We start from the raw sequence: 19,227 nt of genomic DNA, 5'->3' as shown, positions 1-19,227 counted from the left end.
GAGCACTTGCCTTGCATGTGTGAGGCGCTGGGTCTGATCTTCAGTACCACATAATAAATTAAATAAATAAATAAATAGATAGATAGATAGATAAATGAATGAAATAAAGGTATTGTGTCCAACTAAAAAAAAAGTTAAAAAAAAGAAAAGATTTATTTTGGCTCACAGTTCCAGAGGTTCCAGTTAATTAATGATTGGCCCTATTGCTTTGGGCTTAGAGAGGTAGCACACTATTGTAGGGAACAAAGCTGCTCACCTCATGGTCAGAAGTGGAAAAAAGAAGAGGATATGCTGGGGTATCACTTTCTTTCAAGAGCATGCTCTCCGATGATCAAAAGACCACCCACTAGGACCTACCTCTTATAAAGTTTCCACCTTGCCACAGCACCAAGTTGAAGACTTGGTCTTTGACAGATAGGCCTTTGAAGGACATTTACAGTCCAAACTATAACATTCTGCTATAGGTCTTTTATATATTCTTACCAGGTTTTTGTCCATTTGATTTTCTTATACTGAGAAGAGAATATTAAATCTCTTATTGTCACTAGTTCATATTTCTCCTTTTATCTTGTATAAAAGTGGATGCCATTGTTAGGTGCATAATCCTTTTATATCTTTATTGTGGCATTCAGCATTAAAACATGACTATTTTGTAATGTTTAATGCATTTTGACTTAAATTATACTTATCTGATATCAGGTCTACACCTGATTTCTTTGTGTTTTAATTGTCCTCCTCTATCTCTTTACATGTTGACCTTCTGAATAACTTAAATTTATTATAATTTTTTATGTATGTGTTGTTACATTTACTACCTTTATTTACATGATATTTTCTTTGATATTTTATATGCATTTTTGGTGTTCTTTCCTATATAATGTACCATTTTGCTTCTGTTTTATTTGCTGTTTTTTAAATTATTACATGATGACATGTTTTCTTCCCTTTTTTTTAAAAAAATTGTTATTTAGAAAAGTCTTTATTTTTTCTAATTATTATCACTGCAAAATTAGAGGAGGTTACTACCCATCTCATTCTTTTCCCCTTGTAAGTGCCTAGAATTTCTGTTTTCTTTATTATTACTAATAATTCAGTAACATAGATGAGTCTCTGAGAAGGTAAGGCACCTGAGAAAGAAACTAAGGCAGACCATTTCTAATCATAAGGCAACTTGATTTCTAGCATGCTTCACAGAAATGCCAGTATTTATTCTCTGACCTTGTCTGTAATGAAAACATAAATAGTATTAAAAAGATAACTTTTGACTCAATTTTTTTCTTACCTTCACTGATGAAATTCAATGGGTCTTGTTTTCCTTCTCCTTCTTGTGACTGACCTGGATCCAATGAAGTCTGAGAAAGGCTAACTTCTGCTGACAACTGGTCAAGACTATGGTAACTTTTCCTGCAAAATAAAAACAAAATACTACTTGCATTTTTCTAACAAAAAAGAATTTGTAGAGAATTCTTTAATGGTTTCAAGTTTATTAAATTTCTGGTTAATTTTCTTCCCAATATTTACCCTAAATTTTGTCTTCATCATGACTTTAGTATGATCTCTATTACACTTTCCTTCCTACCCTCTTTGGAGGTATATATGTTTTACTTGTTGCAAAGTAGAAAAGGAAAATAATTTGTCAAATAAATTAAAATCTCACACTATTTTTGATTATTCAGGTGACTACAAAATGAGAACTTATTGAGTTATTTATAATTCTCAAAAAAGCAGAAAATCTATAGATTATTCTTAATAAAGAAACAAAGTTTGAATAATAATGACCAGTGTTTTAGTTTATAATTCTTCAATATTTTAGTATGATTATAGATGGTTATTAAAAAAAACAACAAAATTATTACAAATTCCTATAATTCTGAAGTTTAAAGAATGTGAGTAATAAATAATTAATTTCCTCATTTATATGATATTTTGAGGCCAATTTTTTATTAAGGTAATTAATTAGAAGTGAATTATATTAGAAAATAAGTTCATTTACAAGTAAAAAGTTAATGAAAGCTTATTATTAACCCTTTTTCATATTTGGCTCTTTAGGATAACATAAGCTCAGAACATACATGCAGCTCTGTTAGTTATTCACTTTTCATGTAAAGGGAAAAATTATCAATTCCAAATATGTATGATCTGTGAAAAGCTCAAATATCTATTTCACAAGGTAGTCAAATCCCATCTAATTTTCTTAAAATATATTTTATGATAATATTTATAGGAAAGCACATATAGTTTAAATAATCTATTTAATAGATCTATTAATACACATAAGAGTAGACTTACAGATTTGAAAAATTTGATATTAAATATCATTTGTATACTTATGCTCAGAGGTTATTTTGTTTTAGTCAGGACTCAACTCAAAATGAGAAGGAAATGAGAAAATATTCATTCACTAAAACTACAGTGCACATTTTTTAAAAAGGCAGAGCCCAGTTGGGTGCAGTGGCACATGCCTGTAATCTCTGTTTCAATATTAAAAATGAAAAGAGCTGGGAATGTGGAACCCTTGGGTTCAATCTGTGGTATAAAAAAAGGGGGATGGGGGCAGAACCCAGTGTGTCTACAAAAACAGCAGTTATTTGTAGTTATTTAAAATTGCCTTTGTGCTTATACTCCATCAATTTATTAACATAAAATTTTACAGAATTTCACAGCAATGAGGTATATACAAAAGATATCTGTTTTCTTCACTAAGAAATGAAGAATGAGGTGACAGAATAACTTTACAAGCTTAGAATGTGGTGTTCTCAAGTTATAATATAATGACTTTTCAAATTCTGAGTAAAAAAGCACTTAATTATAATTTTTAAAAAATATTTTATTTTTTAGTTATAGTTGGACTCCTTTATTTATTTATTTTTATGTGGTGCTGAGGATCAACCTAGGGCCTCAAACATGCTAGGTAAGCACTGTACCGCTGAGCCACAAACCTAGCCCTTAATTCTAATTTTTAATTCTGTTATTGCAGGAAACTCAAATAAGGCATATAACACTTTCATGAGTTACATGATACACAATAAAAATGATACCCAATGTTTACAAAGCACTTGCTATATTCTAGGCACTATTACACACACACACACACACACAAAAAAAAACTTACTTATCTCTAATATAGAAAGAAAAGATTTGGCTTCCTATTTTGTTAGAAACTCTTGTCATAGAATAGCCTTTGCTGAGATAGAATATCTAAATTATACTATAAATATATTACTGAAATTTTCACTAAAGTCATTTCTTTAGCTATTGAGGAAAGCAGAAACAGGAATTTAGTGAGAAATTTTGTTTTATTTTATATAATAATGATTTATATATATAATTCATATTATATGATAAATACTTCTTCAAATAATTTTTCTTGCCCAGTAAGCAGAAGTCTTCCTCTTTAAATTGATGGCTTAAAATGAATGTCTGACACTGATTTTCATCATGAGAAACGTGTTAATATTTTTAAATTAAAAATATCTATAAATATTTACAAACATTAAGTACTCATAAGCAAAAAGACATGGATTTCATTAAATAGTGTTAAATATGGCCTGAGAGTTCGACAGCACATATTTACAATAATCTCCAGGACTGCAGTCATTGGGAGGAAGAAACTATGAAAGTAGCCCCTGAGAACAGCAATAGGAAATGAGCTTTCTGCATGACTACTGAAGTTCCTTTTAGGATATCACACTTCTGAATCCAAAGTGATTTGGGGACTTTTATACCCTTTAATTTGTCTCAGTAGACAAACCTTGAGTTATAAACTTTACTTAACCCAATACCAATGAATATAGAAATAGAATTTGATATACAATGATCTTTTGAAGCAATAATAAAAATTCCAAACCAAAATTAAGTACTCTATTCATAATACATTAAGAACAGTAGTTTACAATATCTCCCCTGCTTGAAGATGACTACAAATACACAATCTGGGAGGAAACTAGTTCAGCTGCTTTCCATGTAACTAAGAAGGGGTTTGGCTTCTACATTCTTACCTGATTTCCACCAAGACTTGAAGCACCATCTGACAACATTTGTTGTCACACAGTAAATTATCCATCTAGGAGAGTTCTATCGTAAAGGTCCACAGCTAAGTCCTATTGTAGAATTTTATACTAATTAACATCACACTGTAAGATTTAAATATAACCCACCAGACATACCAATCCAATTAATAGCTATTTTTATGTCTCAGAATATAATTTTTTAAAATATCAGTAGCTTAACCTAATCAAAGTAACAACCCCAAACAGTAAAAGCCATGCATTCTAACTATACAAAAGTTTATATTTTGGTATATGCTATTATACTATTAAATATAAAATGAATTAAATTTGTAGGACTTATATGTCATGGGCATTTGGTATACAACAACATATACTATATTCAAAATCTAACTATTTAAATATTTTTAAACCATTCAAATACAAATTCATATACATGAAATTGGATACCAAAAAAAAAAAAAGAAAATTGAGTGACAGGTCTGAATTCATTAGTTAATTTTTCTTACACTTTATATAAATAATCAGAATAATATGAATAATTTGTGTCATTTATTTGTCCAATAGATGTGCTGAGGTCAATAATTTACGTTATCTGATAGTCACAGGAAACAGATGATGCACAGAAAGAGACAAGTATTATCCACATGTGGAATATAAAAACAAATATATGAATATATGTACACTGTGTATACAGAGGCACATGCAATTACATGGAGAGAGATACACTACTTTTTTACTCCTGTTTTTTTCATACAAATAAGTTTAAGAAACAAAAATAATCAATTTTTATAGCAGAGTATCTATTTCTCTAAATCTAGTAAAAATTAATAGAGTGATACAAGAAAAGCCTTCTAGGGAAGGACTTTGTGAATCAGTTCAATGCCCACTTTACAAACTAAAATATGTTTGTGGTTTTGGTGTTTAAAGACACCTACTCCAAACATGTTTGAAAGACACACATGGGAAAGAGAATTCCTAATACATCTGAAGTGAAAGTTATTAAGAAAAATTAAAAGCCTAAATAATAGGTCATGAAGGGCTTATTAAAGCTTATGAATCTCACAATTTTACAGTCTGAGTAACAGGCAAATTGGAAATCAATGACTGAAAGACCTAAAAAAAAAAAACAAGTAGAAAACATAAATATGATGACAAGGATTCTGATCTTTTGGCGTAAGATTAGTTGAGTTAGGCAATACTCTAATGAGGCTATATAACAGATCATCTAATAGGCTCATCGTACCTAGACTTTATGAATATAAAATATTAAGACATAACATATTGGAAACAAAAAAGTAAGCAATTATTCCATGTTGTGTTAGGAGAGCATGCTTTATATACTTATTTAGTATTGAGATTTTCCTGTAATCCTGATTGTTTTATCAATTTTTATACATGGTATTGCCATGTTCTAAATATGGGAGACAGATCCACTCACACTGGCCTCTGCAGGGCCCAGAAACACAGCAGGCCTGGTCCACCCCTTCCCTGGAGGGGCAGATACTCGATAGAGCGTAGCCTCTGGTGCAGAACCACCCCTTCTGACCAGTGGACTACCAGGGGAGCCAAGATCCAGCCCAGACTGCCCACACTAGCCTATATGGGAATCAGGCTCTCAGTAGGCCTAGTTCACCCCTCCCCAGGTGGGACAGACACCACCACAGCCTATCCTTTGGCACAGGACTTCCCCTTCCAACCAGCAGACTACCGCGGGAGGTCAAGGCAAGCGGCCCAGATCCACCCACTCCAATTTAAGCAGGATCCAGATCCAGGATGCAGTAGCATTCATTGAGGGACACCAATAGGGTCTGTAAGCCCAACATCAAGGTGAGGTACAGACAATATGCACAGGTACTACAAGAATACAAGGAAGAAACTAATATCTCAGATCCACTCTGCAAGAAAGGAAGACATAGACACCATGAATAAACGAGGGAGGAAAGTGCCCCAAACAAACCAGGACACTCTGATAACAGAACCCATGGACAGCAAAGTTGATGAGATGTCAGAGAAGAAGTTCAGAAAGTTCATAATTAAAATGATCAGTGAATTAAAGAAGACCTAAATGAGCAAATACAAGCAAAGATTGATCACTCCAACAATGAGATAAGAGAGCAAATACAGGTAGCAAAAGATTACTCCAAGAGAGAGATACTCTGAAAAAAAAAAACCAGTCAAATCCTTGAAATGAAGGATTCAATAAATCAAATAAAAAACTCAATAGAAAGCATAACCAATAGACTAGCTCACTTGGAAGAAAGAATGTCAGATAATGAAGATAAAGTATATAATCTGGAAAATAAAGTTGATCACACAATGAAGATAGTTAGAAACCATGAACAGAATATCCAAGAGTTATAGGACAGCATCAAAATACCAAATCTAAGAGTTATTGGGATAGAGGAAGGCACAGAGTTTCAAACCAAAGGAATGTACAATCTCTTCAATGAGATAATATCAGAAAATTTCCCATGCATGAAGAACAAATTGGAAAACCAAATACAAGAGGCTTACAAGGCAGCACATGTACAAAATTACAACAATCTACACCTAGGCACATTATAATGAAAATACCTAGCATATAGAATAAGGATAGAATCTTAAAAGTTACAAGAGAGAGGAATCAGATCACATACAAGGAGAGACCACTTCGTATCTCAGCAGATTTTTCGACCCAGACCCTCAAAGCCAGGAGATCGTGGAACAACATATACCAAGCTCTGAAAGAAAATGGATGCCAACCAAGAATCTTATATCCAGCAAAACTAATCTTTAGGTTTGATAATGAAATAAAAACCTTCCCTAATAAACAAAAGTTAAAAGAATTTACAACTAGAAAACCTGCACTACAGAACATCCTCAGCAAAATACTTCAAGAAGAGGAAATGAACAACAATGATGATAATCAGCAGAGGGAGGGATTACTAAAGCAAAATCTAATCAGAGGAGAAACCAAGTCATGTTAAATATTAAAAATAAATAAAAATGGCTGGGAATACAAATCATATCTCAATAATAGCCCTGAATGTTAATGGCCTAAACTTGCCAATCAAAAGACATAGACTAGCAGATCGGATTTAAAAAAAAAAAAGCCCCAACAATATGCTGCCTCCAAAAGACTCATTTCATGGAAAAAGACATTCACAGATTGAAGGTTAAGGGTTGGGAAAAATCATATCACTCACATGGACTGTGGAAGCAAGTTTCCATCCTCATATCAAATAAAGTAGACTTCAAAGTAAAGTCAATCAAAAAGAATAAAGAAGGACACTACATACTGCTCAAGGGAACCTTACACCAACAAGACTTAACAATTATAAATATATATGCCACAAACAGAGCAGCTATGTTCATCAAACAAGCTCTTCTCAAGTTCAAGAGTCAAACAAACCACAAAACAATAATTTTGGGTGACTTTAACACACCTCCTTCATCACTAGATAGATCTTCCAAACAAAAGTTGAACAAAGAAACTATAAAACTCAATAATACAATCAATAACTTAGACTTAACTGACATATATGTCTATCCTTCAATGAGAGAATATATTTTCTTCTCAGTAGCACGTGGATCCTTCTCTAAAATAGACCATATACTACACCACAAAGCAACTCTTAACAAATATAAAAAAAGTAGAGATACTACCCTGCATTCTATTAGATCATAATGGAATGAAATTAGAAATCAATGATAAAATAAGAAATAAAAGCCACTCCAACACCTGGAGACTAAATAGTATGCTACTAAATGAACAATGCGTTGCAGAAGACATCAAGGAGGAGATTAAAAAGTTTTTAGAGGTGAATTAGAACACAGATACTTCATATTGAAATCTTAAGGACACTATGAAAGCAGTTCTAAGAGGAAAGTTCATTGTGTGAAGTTCATTCCTTAAAAGAAGAAAAAGTCAACAAATAAATGACTTAACACTACATCTCAAAGCCCTAGAAAAAGAACAAATCAATACCCACAGCAGCAGAAGACAGGAAATAATTAAAATCAGAGCTGAAATCAATGAAATTGAAACAAAAGAAACAACTGAAAAAACTGACAGAGCAAAAAATTGGTTCTTTGAAAAAATAAATAAGATTTACAGACCCTTAGCTATGCTAACAAAGAAAAGGAGAGAGAAAACTCAAATTATTAACATATGTGATGAAAAAGGAAATATCACAACAGATACTACAGAAATACAGAGGATAATTAGAAATTATTTTGAAAACTTATACTCCAATAAAATAGAAAATATCAAAGGCATTGACAAATTTCTAGAGTCATAATTTGCCCAAATTGAATCAGGATGATATACTTAATTTAAACAGATCAATTTCAATTGACAAAATAGCAGATGCCATCAAAAGTCTACCAACTAAGAAAAGCCCAGGACATACAGTTGAGTTCTACAAGACCTTTAAAGAAGAACTAATACCAATACTCTCCAATTTATTTCAGGAAATAGAAAAAGAGGCAGCACTTCCAAACTCTTTCTATGAGGGCAATGTCAGTCTGATTCCAAAAACCAGGAAAAGACACATCAAAAAAAGAAAACTTCAGATCAATATCTCTAATGAACATAGATGCAAAAATTCTCAATAAAATTCTGGCAAATTGAATACAAAAAATTATCAAAAATATCATGCACCATGATCAAGTGAGATTCATCCCAGGGATGCAAGGTTGGTTCAATATACGAAAATCAAATGTAAATGTAATTCATCACATCAATAAACTTAAATATAAGAATCATATGATCATCTCAATAGATGCAGAAAAAGCATTTGACAAAATACAGCACCCCTTTATGTTCAAAACACTAGAAAAACTAGGGATAACAGGAACATAGTTCAATATCATAAAGGCTATCTATGCTAAGCCCCAGGCCAGCATCATTCTAGATGGAGAAAAATTGAAGGCATTCCCTCTAAAAACTGGAACAAGACAGGGATGCCCTCTTTCACCACTTCTATTTAACACAGTTCTTGAAACACTGGCCAGAACAATTAGAGAGATGAAAGAAATTAAAGGGATATACATAGGAAAAGAAGAACTCAAATTCGCACTATTTGCTGATGATATGATTCTATACCTGGAAGACCCTAAAAGTTCCACCAGAAAACTTCTAGAACTAGTAAATGAATTCAGCAAAGCAGCAGGATATAAAATCAACACCCATAAATCAAAAGCATTTCTGTATATCAGTGACAAATCCTCAGAAAGGGAAATGAGGAAAACTACCCCCTTCTCAATAGCCTCAAAAAAAAAAATAAAATATTTGGGAACCAACAAAAGAGGTGAAAGATCTATATAATGAAAATTATAGAACCCTAAAAAAAGAAATCAAAGAATACCTTAGAAGATGGAAAGATTTACCTTGCTCTTGGACAGGAAGAATTAATATTATCAAAATGACCATTCTTCCAAAAACATTATACAGATTTAATGCAATTCTGATCAAAATCCCAATGACATTCCTCATAGAAATAGAAAAAGCAATCATGAAATTCATCTGGAAAAATAAGAGAGCCAGAATAGCTAAAGCAATCCTTAGCAGGAAGAGTGAAGCAGGTGGCATCACTATACCAGACCTTTAACTATATACTACAGAGCAACAGTAACAAAAACAGCATGGTATTGGCACCAAAACAGACTGGTAGACCAATGGTACAGAATAAAGGACACAGAGACTGACCCACAAACTACAATTATCTTATATTAGACAAAGGTGCCAAGAACGTGCATTGGAGAAAAGATAGCCTCTTCAATGAATGGTGCTGAGAAAACTGGAAATCCATATGCAACAAAATGAAATTAAATCCCCATCTCTCACCTTGCACAAAACTCAACTCAAAATGGATCAAGGACTTAGGAATACAACCAGAGACCCTGTGTCTAATAGAAGAAAAAGTAGGCCCTAATCTCCATCATGTGGGATTAGGCCCCAACCTCCTTAATAAGGTATAAGAATTAAAATCAAGAATCAATAAATAGGATGGACCCCAACTAAAAAGTTTCTTCTTGGCAAAAGAAACATTCTGTGATGTGAATAGATAGCCTACATCTAGGGAGCAAATCTTTACCCCTCACACATCAGATAGAGCACTAATCTCTAGGGTATATAAGGAACTCAAAAAGCTAAACACCAAAAAAACAAATAACCCAATAAATGGGCCAAGGACCTGAAGAGACACTTCTCAGAAGATGATGTACAATCAATCAACAAATACATGAAAAAATGTTCATCATCACTAGCAATTAGAGAAATGCAAATCAAAACCACTCTTAATATTTCATCTCATTCCAGTCAGAATGGCAGCTATTATGCACTCAAACAACAATAAGTGTTAGCGAAGATGTGGGGAAAAAGGTACACCCATACCCTGCTGATGGGACTGCAAACTGGTGTAGCCAATATGGAAAGCAGTATGGAGATTTCTTGGAAAATTGGGAATGGAACCACCATATGAGCCAGCTATTCCTCTCCTCGGTCTATACCCCAAAAATTTAAAAACAGCATATTACAGGGACACAGCCACATCAATGTTTATAGTACCACAATTCACAACAGCTAAACTGTGGAACCAACCTAGATGCCCTTTAATAGGATAAAAGAAATGTGGCATATATAAACAATGGAATGTTACTTAGCAATAAAAGAGAATAAAATCATGGCATTTGCGGATAAATGGATAAAGTTAGAGAAGATAATGCTAAGTGAAGTTAGCCAATCCCAAAAAACCAAATGCCGAATGTTTTCTTTGATATAAGGAGGCTGATTCATATTGGGATAGGGAGCGAGAGCATGGGAGGAATAGAAGAACTCTAGTAGGGCAGAGGGTTTGGAGAGGAAGGGAGGGATATGGAGTTATTAATGAAGGTGGAATGGGATGTTCATTATTATCCAAAGTACAGGTATGAAGACACAAATTGGTGTCAATATACTGTGTCTATAACCAGAGATATGAAAAATTGTGCTCTATATGTGTAATTAGATTGTAATACATTCTGCTGTGATATATAAATTTAAAAAATAAGGGAAAAGATATAAAACCACCCTAGATAATCATGTCAGATCTAGGTAATCAAGAAATAAACTGGAAATCATGTTTTAAAAGTTTTGTAACCTGCATAGCAAATGGAAATTTTGAAAGAAATCATAAGTAGGTAACAACAGAGATCACTCCATAGGAGGTGACAACATAATCAAGATATCTAATAGTTCAATTTAAGAAATGTAAATAAACCAACAAATTCATTAAATAGAACAGTACAGTACACTACTAAATTACATAAATAGGAGGCCATTAGTTTTAGGCTATGTCACTATGTTGAGTTCCCAGTAACGAACTGCAATCTAATACATAAACAAATTGAAACCTAATTTAGGTGTGTGCATGTGTGTGAATGTGTGTAAAAAAAAGCTATGAACTGATGAAACCTATTCAAGAGCATATTTGTTTTTTAACAAAGTGCCAAACTTCAGCCAATCACAGGCAGTCAACTCATCACACCACACCCAAATAAGAGAAACGCATCATCACACTATGCCCAAACAAGGCAGAAGCTTAGCTATAGCCTATCAGATAATTTCTCTACTCTGCTTCCTATTCAGTCTATACAACAAGCTTGCTGCTTCTACTGCTGGATGGAATGCCTGAACCCTTTCTGGTTCTATGTACTGCCTAATTTGCGAAATGTTCTTTGCTGTTACAAAGTTCAATTTGTTCAAATTTTTGCTTTTAACATTTTATTTCTTCTTAAAGTTGTCTTGGGGTAGTTGGTAGAATAAAGTTACAGAGCTCTCAGAGGAAAAGCTATATACCTATTCATCATAGAAAAAAAATCTATTAGCATTAAGACTAACAAATTATAGGGTCAGTTTCTCCAAATTACCAACACAGCTAATATTTTTATTTAAAAGGTTTTAGATACCACCTCTATAATTTGTAGGTTTTCAATAATTATTGGTTGAATTTATTTAAGATGCTGGTCAAATTAAAAGGAATTAATGATCAGATAGTTCAAGAATCTTGGCTCATATTATAAATTTGAGGAGAGCAAAAACTATAACCTGATGAAAAGCTACAATTAGTTTCAAACAGGATTTATGAAGAATCTCTCTAGTCTGAAAATCCAAGCTACCCTTTTTAAATGACACAATTGGGATTATCTATTCCGAACAACTGGGATTTGCTGGTCATTTTTTATGTAAAACTCAGAAAGGGGAGTCTGGAATTTTAGGTGGTTGTTCTACATTGTTTCACATGGAAAATACAGCGTTATATTAGAGACAATGATGATACAGAGTATATAAAGATTCACTAAGAAGCAATTAAGGGCCAGATAATTTTTTGCCTCATTTGATGCTTAAAATTCTGTTAAACAGGCATTATCTCCAGTAATACATGCAGAGAAGGAAAAGGATAAGAGAAAGTACTGCTGTGTTACACAGCAATAAGAGGCAGATATAGCTTAACAAATACTGACTAAACTCTAGGCCCAGTGATCTCTGTATCCTCTCCATCTGTACAATTTTTGTTCAGGAATATTAGTTCGGAAAAAGGGCCATCGAAAAGCAGTGCCAACATCTAAGGGCAGGTTAGATTAAATGATGATGCTAAAAGGGAAGAGAATCTCCTCTTAAGCTAATGGATTAACTGAATCAAGAATCATAAAATCTAGATCTATGCTTACCAACCAACAGGCAGTTTATCTGCCTTCTTTTTTGAGACTGCAATTACTTTTGCTGCAGCTATACTACTTCATAAAAACCAGTCATTTACACATGCAGAGGTAAACTAGAAATTTAAAAAAAAAACATCTAGAGAGTCTTTATAGGCCCTTTGATAGGCAACTTTGCAGGTAGGAAAGGGCACATGTCTTCTGGATAAAATATTTACTTCCTTCTCTTTAACATAACAATATGAATATTACAATTAAAAGGCACAGTTTTTGATATGGGCATGGTGGCATATTATTAGGTTTATAATTCCAGTAACACAGAAGGCTGAGGCAGGAGGTTTGCAAGTTCAGGGACAGCCACAGCTCAAATTAGTGAGATCCTCAGCAACTCAGCAAGACCATATCTCGAAATTAAAAATAAATAAATGAGGACCGAAGATATAGCTCAATGGTAAAGCACCGCTGAGTTCAACTGCAGTAACAAAAAAAGGCAGTCTTTTAACTTATCAAGATTATTTTTAATATCATAATTTCACAGTAAAAAAGCAAAAATATCTCGTGTTACATATAAAATATACCAAATACTGCTATAAATTCTATTTTTCAATCACAAATTAGAAATAAAATATTTTCTATTAATTAAATATGCCACAGAAAGGTAAAATCATACACAATCATATTCTAGTCATTTAAAACTTTTATAAGAGTATATAAACTAGATCCTAATCTACAAAATATCCAAAGTCAATACCTTGAATTATACTAGGAAATAGATGTAATATTTGAAGAGTACTACTGATTTATTTTGCAATTATCTGGTTTAAGAAGGGTATGGCTGTAACAATGAAAACTAAAATCAAGAACTCCAGAGAGAAACAGAGAAAAAAACAGAGATAAAGAGAAAGGGGGGGAGAGAAGAAGAGAAAGAAGGGAAGGAAGAAGGAAAATGAGAAAAGTGATAGAGAAAAGGGAAAAAAGCAACACATGGGGATAGGAGAGAAGGATTTCAGAGAAAATAATCAGAAAATTAACTAAAGACAAAAACCATAGTCAAACAAATGATTAAGATAGAAAAGTGGCTAATAGCCAAAAGAAGATAATACACTTAGTGATTTTTCAAAATGAAGATTACCTACAATTTGTAGCTGATTTAACATTAAGATACTATGACTAAAAGAAATAGTCCTGAACTATCAAGGCAAAGAAATAGGAAAAGGGTCTGTGGCCCATAGGTAGTCATTATATTTTTTTATAGCTTCTAAAATTAAATTTACTAAAAATGAACATAATACTTTCAGACCCACCAAGAACAAGTATATATCTTTCTATCCTTTCATGAGGTGCAGTCTTATGTCTTTTAACAAGCAGGAAAATTAATTCTAAGCAAATATAACACCAAAGCTAGAATTAAAAAGTAAATGGTTCATTAAACATAAGCTCATAGATGTAACCAAAGGACTGGCTAAGAATTTAACAGAAGAAGCAGATAGCTGGTCCAATAATACCACATGAGAATTTCTCAGATGTTTTACTTCCCCAGGGTGCCTTGGCTTCAAAATGTTAATACATCAACTGTCTAACTTTACCAAAGTAGACCTAAAGCCTATCTTTGCTCTAAGCTAGTAATAAATTCAGAATAACTGAGACACCAAAGTGGAGAGCCACATGTTTTGGTACAACTGAATTTGTAATTAGTTGGAAAAAAAGGTGTTACACTTACTCATACCACTGTTTATTGTGTTTTCGGTAAAGCAACGTATCCAAGGCAACAGCATTGACATCCAGAGCTCCTGGGGAAGGCCACTGGTTGGTGAGGTGGGCAGTTAACTCTTGTCTTGATCTTAAATCATTATTCTTTAGCACAGTCCTGTGAATATTAAGATGGTGAGTGCTTTTGTCTTCACTGTTACAATGGCAGAGGAACCTAATGATATCAATTTAGGTCCCCAAAATTAATCTTTTAAAAGTGGTATGTTAATAGATTGTGAACAAAACTACAGCAAGACTGGCTGGGACTATGGCTGTTTTGTCTTCTGCAGTATATGCTTTATTTTCTTTCTCTGCTGATTACAATAAATCACTACTATTGAAACTCTGACTTTCTATATTTTCCACAGAGATTATTACTAAAAGACTATCGGACCAAAGAAGCATTTTACATCGTAACTAAAATACAATGGTGATAGCCTAAAGATACAAGCTATTTGGTGCCATTGAAAACATTTAAGATTTCAAGTGTATGATTTTTCTGGCTTCAAAACTCAGAAACGACCTCCAAAAGTAATTTAACTCAAATAAGCAAAAAGCAATTAAAATGAATTTTAGAAGAAAGGTTGCAGGGCTGGGTATATAGAGTTGGTAGAGCGTTTGCCTCCTATGCACAAAGCCCTGGGTTCAATCCTCAGCACCACGACCAAAAAGAAAAAAAAAGAAAAAAAAAGAAAGGGTACAGAAAAATACAAAATAAAAAATCCATTAGATTCCCATAACTGTTTTTGATGGATATGACTATAAATCTTCATGAATTTGATTAAATCAGTGACAGCTGCAGTGAACAATATAAGCCACTGGACATATTCCAACTATAGAATAAAGCCATCATAACAATTTGTGGTTTTATTTTTTGTTTGTTTCCTTCCTTTAATTTTTGTAGAAATGTTATTGTGAATAACAACTTACAAAACAAATATCTTTTTGCTAAAATTTCAACTGTATGAACCAAGTGATCATCTTCATGAAACAAATTCAACGTTTAAGTTTATGGTTAAAGAAGACTTAAAAGTAGAGATCTGCTGTATGTCTACAGAGCCTTAAAAATCATCTTGGCAATGCACATCCTCAGACAGGAGTCCATAACCTTAGTGTGCCAAGGTTTGGAACCATCAAGTCAGAAGCAAGGAAGTCATTTGTGTTTGCCAACAAATTCTACATACAATAGTCCTGTGTTGGGAGGCAAGAGAGGGGAGGAAATGAGGTACTGACAGAACAATCCTGCACTTAGGAAAATCAACCGGCATGTCCCCTCTAACTTAACAGTGATTCTAAAAGAATTACCATTTTTACATGTCTCAACCAGGCCATAGGCAAATATTTAGGATTTTTCACAATCTGTATATGTTGAAAAATATTTGTCTTATAATGTCCACAAAAAAACATCTAAGATAAGCACTAGACTCTCAAAATGTAATAAGTAAAATAGGCAAAGTCAGTGATAATGTATCCCATGAAGATAATCTTTTTGGTTAGTTGCCACAATTTCCTTGTACTAGAATATAAATGAAAAATTCAGAAAAGATCTTTAAAGGTATTTTAACCTTGTTTTAAAAATGAAAACAGCAAAGTTTTAAAGTAATTTTAAGATTGATATAGAAATCATGTAAAGCAGAACTGAGGATTATTGGCAAGATAACCTATTATAATAAACTATCATTATTTTTGGTTTTCTTAGTAGATTTTTCTCTTACATATTCCCTTTCTCGGGGTTTCTAGTGAACATCATCACTAGAAAACTCAACTTCAAAGTCCTAACTGAGCAGGATGTGAGACAAGCAAATGTGCATGTGTGAGATAAGGACACTGGTAGAACTCTTGTTAATAAGCAACTGAACAATTTCTAATTTATAAAATATTCTTTCTGAAAAATTGAGAAATTTTACACCTCATAAAATAGAAGAAAAAACTAAAATTTCACCAAAGTTTTTACACAACACTTGTCCATAGAGAATTTTTGCCTAATGACAGGTTAAGGTATGTCTTTAGACCTCTGTTCTTAGAAATCCTGTTTTCTATGGACAGTTGTCCAATCCTCTGAAACAGGAGATGAGGCATTTCAGTGCATAGGATAGGTGTAGTTTCTGTTCATCTTTTTTCCTTCTTTTGTGAGGAATCTGGAGACAGGAAATCCGGGCACTTGCCTTGCCACTATGAAGAGGAAGTGTTCCTGGAGAATCCTTGCATAAGGCCCTTTCTTTCACCACTCCTGTATACTCCAGTACACTATGGGACAGGCAAATGAATTAAGTTAGGTTGAAAAATCCCATCCCTGGATTTTATCTTGACTAGAGCTAGTAAAAGGACAGTACTTCATTCACTTGAGCAGTGGGGCTCTGACCAGAGTGTCTGAGCATAGAGACCTCCCCATAGTCCCTATTTCCAGCCCCTGGGAGTAGCTTTTCCTTCCAGATTTACTTCTCCAGTCATCTATCTATTCTGTGAGTTGCTGATATCTTTTTAAAGAATTCTACTTGTACTAAAGAGTTGATTGTGATTGGCTGGAATCAAAGAATCCTACCACTTACCTTAGAACCAGGAAAATATACTCTTAATATCAAGACCTATTCAAACTGATTCAAATAACCCTAATAAGAGGCTGATGATATTTTTCTTATTTGTTCCAGCTTATAATGGATTTACTTTAAATTACTCAACAATTGTCATCACATAAAGGTATTAAGTCAGTGGCAAAGGTAAAAATATATAATGTTTAGCATTTTACTTTAATTGAAACTCTAATTGGTGCTGAAGTTAGCTACTATAAAAACATAGAACTATTCTATATGTGATAGATTCTACTAATCATTCATCTATTATATAAATCATAGATTTACTATTCTCTCATTGAGGTAAAGATTTTACAGAAAGTTCCACTCAAGGAAAATTGTTTAATTGCCTAAGAAAGTAATAATAATACAGTCATCACAGTTAATTTTAATAACTTTCATGTGGTATTTACCTCTAAATTTCTAGTAATTAATTTCTTTTTAGATTCTCAAGATAAATTATTCAGGAATTTGGTCCCTCAAAATAACATAATTGAATTTTCAAAAACAATTTAAAGAAAGATTTTAAGCTAGATATAACTCCATCAAGTCTTTCTTTGAGGCAGTTTCTGACACTTTTAATGCTAAAATAGAGCTCAGAGTAAGTTGCAAGGCTGCCTTATTAGCGATAATGATTAAAAACTCAGGTTTATTTATATGCCCAAAATATATCATCTCCTTGCCTTTACTCCTCCACCATTAATAATATCCCTACTATATTCCAAAGGATCCAAACTATCCATCTCTCAAGATCCATTTAATTTTCTACCTCTTACATAAAGACCTTCAGACCACAGTGATACCACCTTTATTGCTTTGCAGTCTCATAAAATTTAATAATCAATTATTTTAAGGCAGGAGTGTAGATATATGGTAGAACACTTGCTTAGCATGCATCAGTGTCTATCCCAGCATGAAAATACAGACAAACAAAAAATAAAAAATAAATTATTCTAATGATTTAGTCTGTCCTTTGGTTCTTCTCCTTTGATTATAAGCTACTTTGGAATAGCGGCTTTATTTAATATTTATTTATTGGGATGATTAACATAATATTAAGAGTCTTCTAAAAATATTTGTAACTTTGGGCTGGGGGTATAGCTCAGTGATACAGTACTTGCCTGGCAGGCATAGGGCCCCAGGTTTGAACCCCAGCACCAAAAAAATACAAACCAATTAAAAATCTATTTACTAAAATTTATTAAAGAATCAGCAGACTTTCTTTTTTTTTTCAGAAAACTGGTAAACAGTATTGTATTGCCTCTATATACAATTCACATGACCACTAAGTGTAAACTATTTCAGCTTGACATTTCCCATGGATTCCATCTGACTTTGTTTTTGTTTGTTTTAGTACTGGGGATTAAATCCAGGAGTGCTTTACCACTGAGCTACATCCCCAATCCTTTTTATTTTTTACTTTGAGAGAGGGTCTTGCTAAGTAACTGAGGGTCTTGCTAAATTGTTGAGGCTGACCTTGAACTTGCCACCCTTCTGCCTCAGTCTCCTGAGTCACTGATTATAGGCTGGCTGACTTTGTATACACCACTTCATAATAAAAGTTAAGATCAAGGGCTCTAGATTAGTGGTAGTACCACCCCTCAGTTATGTGGCTTTGAGTTTTTAATCTGAGAATCCGCATCTCTGGATGACAACTACCTACCTCATGAAATTATTATAAAGGTTATTAAATTGTTAAAACATACAAAGTACTTTAGAGTGGTGTATTACTTTTTTCAGTACTTAATCACAATTTAAAAGGCTTTTCTGTTTAATTTTCTATACTTGGGATTAAACTCAAGGTAGTTCTACCACTGAGTTACATCCGCAGACTTTTTATTTTTGAGACAGGGTCTCACCAAGTTGCTGAGGGGGACCTCAAATTTACAATCCTCCTCTTCAAACTTCCAAGTTGTTTGTTTCTCTTTCGTGGCTCCTTTCCATCCACTTGGTCCTTTAAATGGTGTTCTCAACAACTCCCACCAATTTGTTCTCAAAGTCTTCAGTTTCTCTGTAAATACAGAGTACTCTGGCTTTAAAAATGAGATCCTACATTCTTCTGAGTCCACAGCACTATGCTCACTATTTAAATGAAAGAAAATAAAATATTTCCACAATTTGGTCTCTTTCTTTTAGAAAGTAGGCTTATATCTATAGTTATTTTTAAGCCCCCTTAAAAGATCTAGAAATCTATACTCTAGACTTTGATAATATCCCTT

The 19,227-nt window shown here is 33.2% G+C and overlaps 1 protein-coding gene across 7 annotated transcripts in view; it reads right to left on the bottom strand.

Annotated features, from left to right (window-relative positions):
• Rundc3b (RUN domain containing 3B) overlaps positions 1 to 19,227 on the bottom strand; it is a 143,242-nt gene that overhangs the window by 9,261 nt on the left and 114,754 nt on the right. For 3 of the 7 annotated variants that reach the window (XM_026399369.2, XM_026399371.2, XM_077796693.1), the window contains 2 exons: positions 14,410 to 14,556; positions 1,283 to 1,404 (listed from right to left, as the gene is read on the bottom strand). In XM_026399369.2, coding sequence (XP_026255154.1) covers positions 1,283 to 1,404; positions 14,410 to 14,556 — 269 coding nt within the window. The remainder of the gene's footprint in view (positions 1 to 1,282; positions 1,405 to 14,409; positions 14,557 to 19,227) is intronic. The other 4 variants (XM_077796692.1, XM_077796694.1, XM_026399372.1 and 1 more) reach the window with 2 other exon arrangements.

The sequence above is a fragment of the Urocitellus parryii genome, chromosome 3 (assembly GCF_045843805.1).
Source record: "Urocitellus parryii isolate mUroPar1 chromosome 3, mUroPar1.hap1, whole genome shotgun sequence".
In the NCBI taxonomy this organism is placed as follows: Eukaryota; Metazoa; Chordata; class Mammalia; order Rodentia; family Sciuridae; genus Urocitellus; species Urocitellus parryii.
Note: the sequence above shows the minus strand (reverse complement) of the source record. Positions and strands in the feature narration are given on the sequence as shown.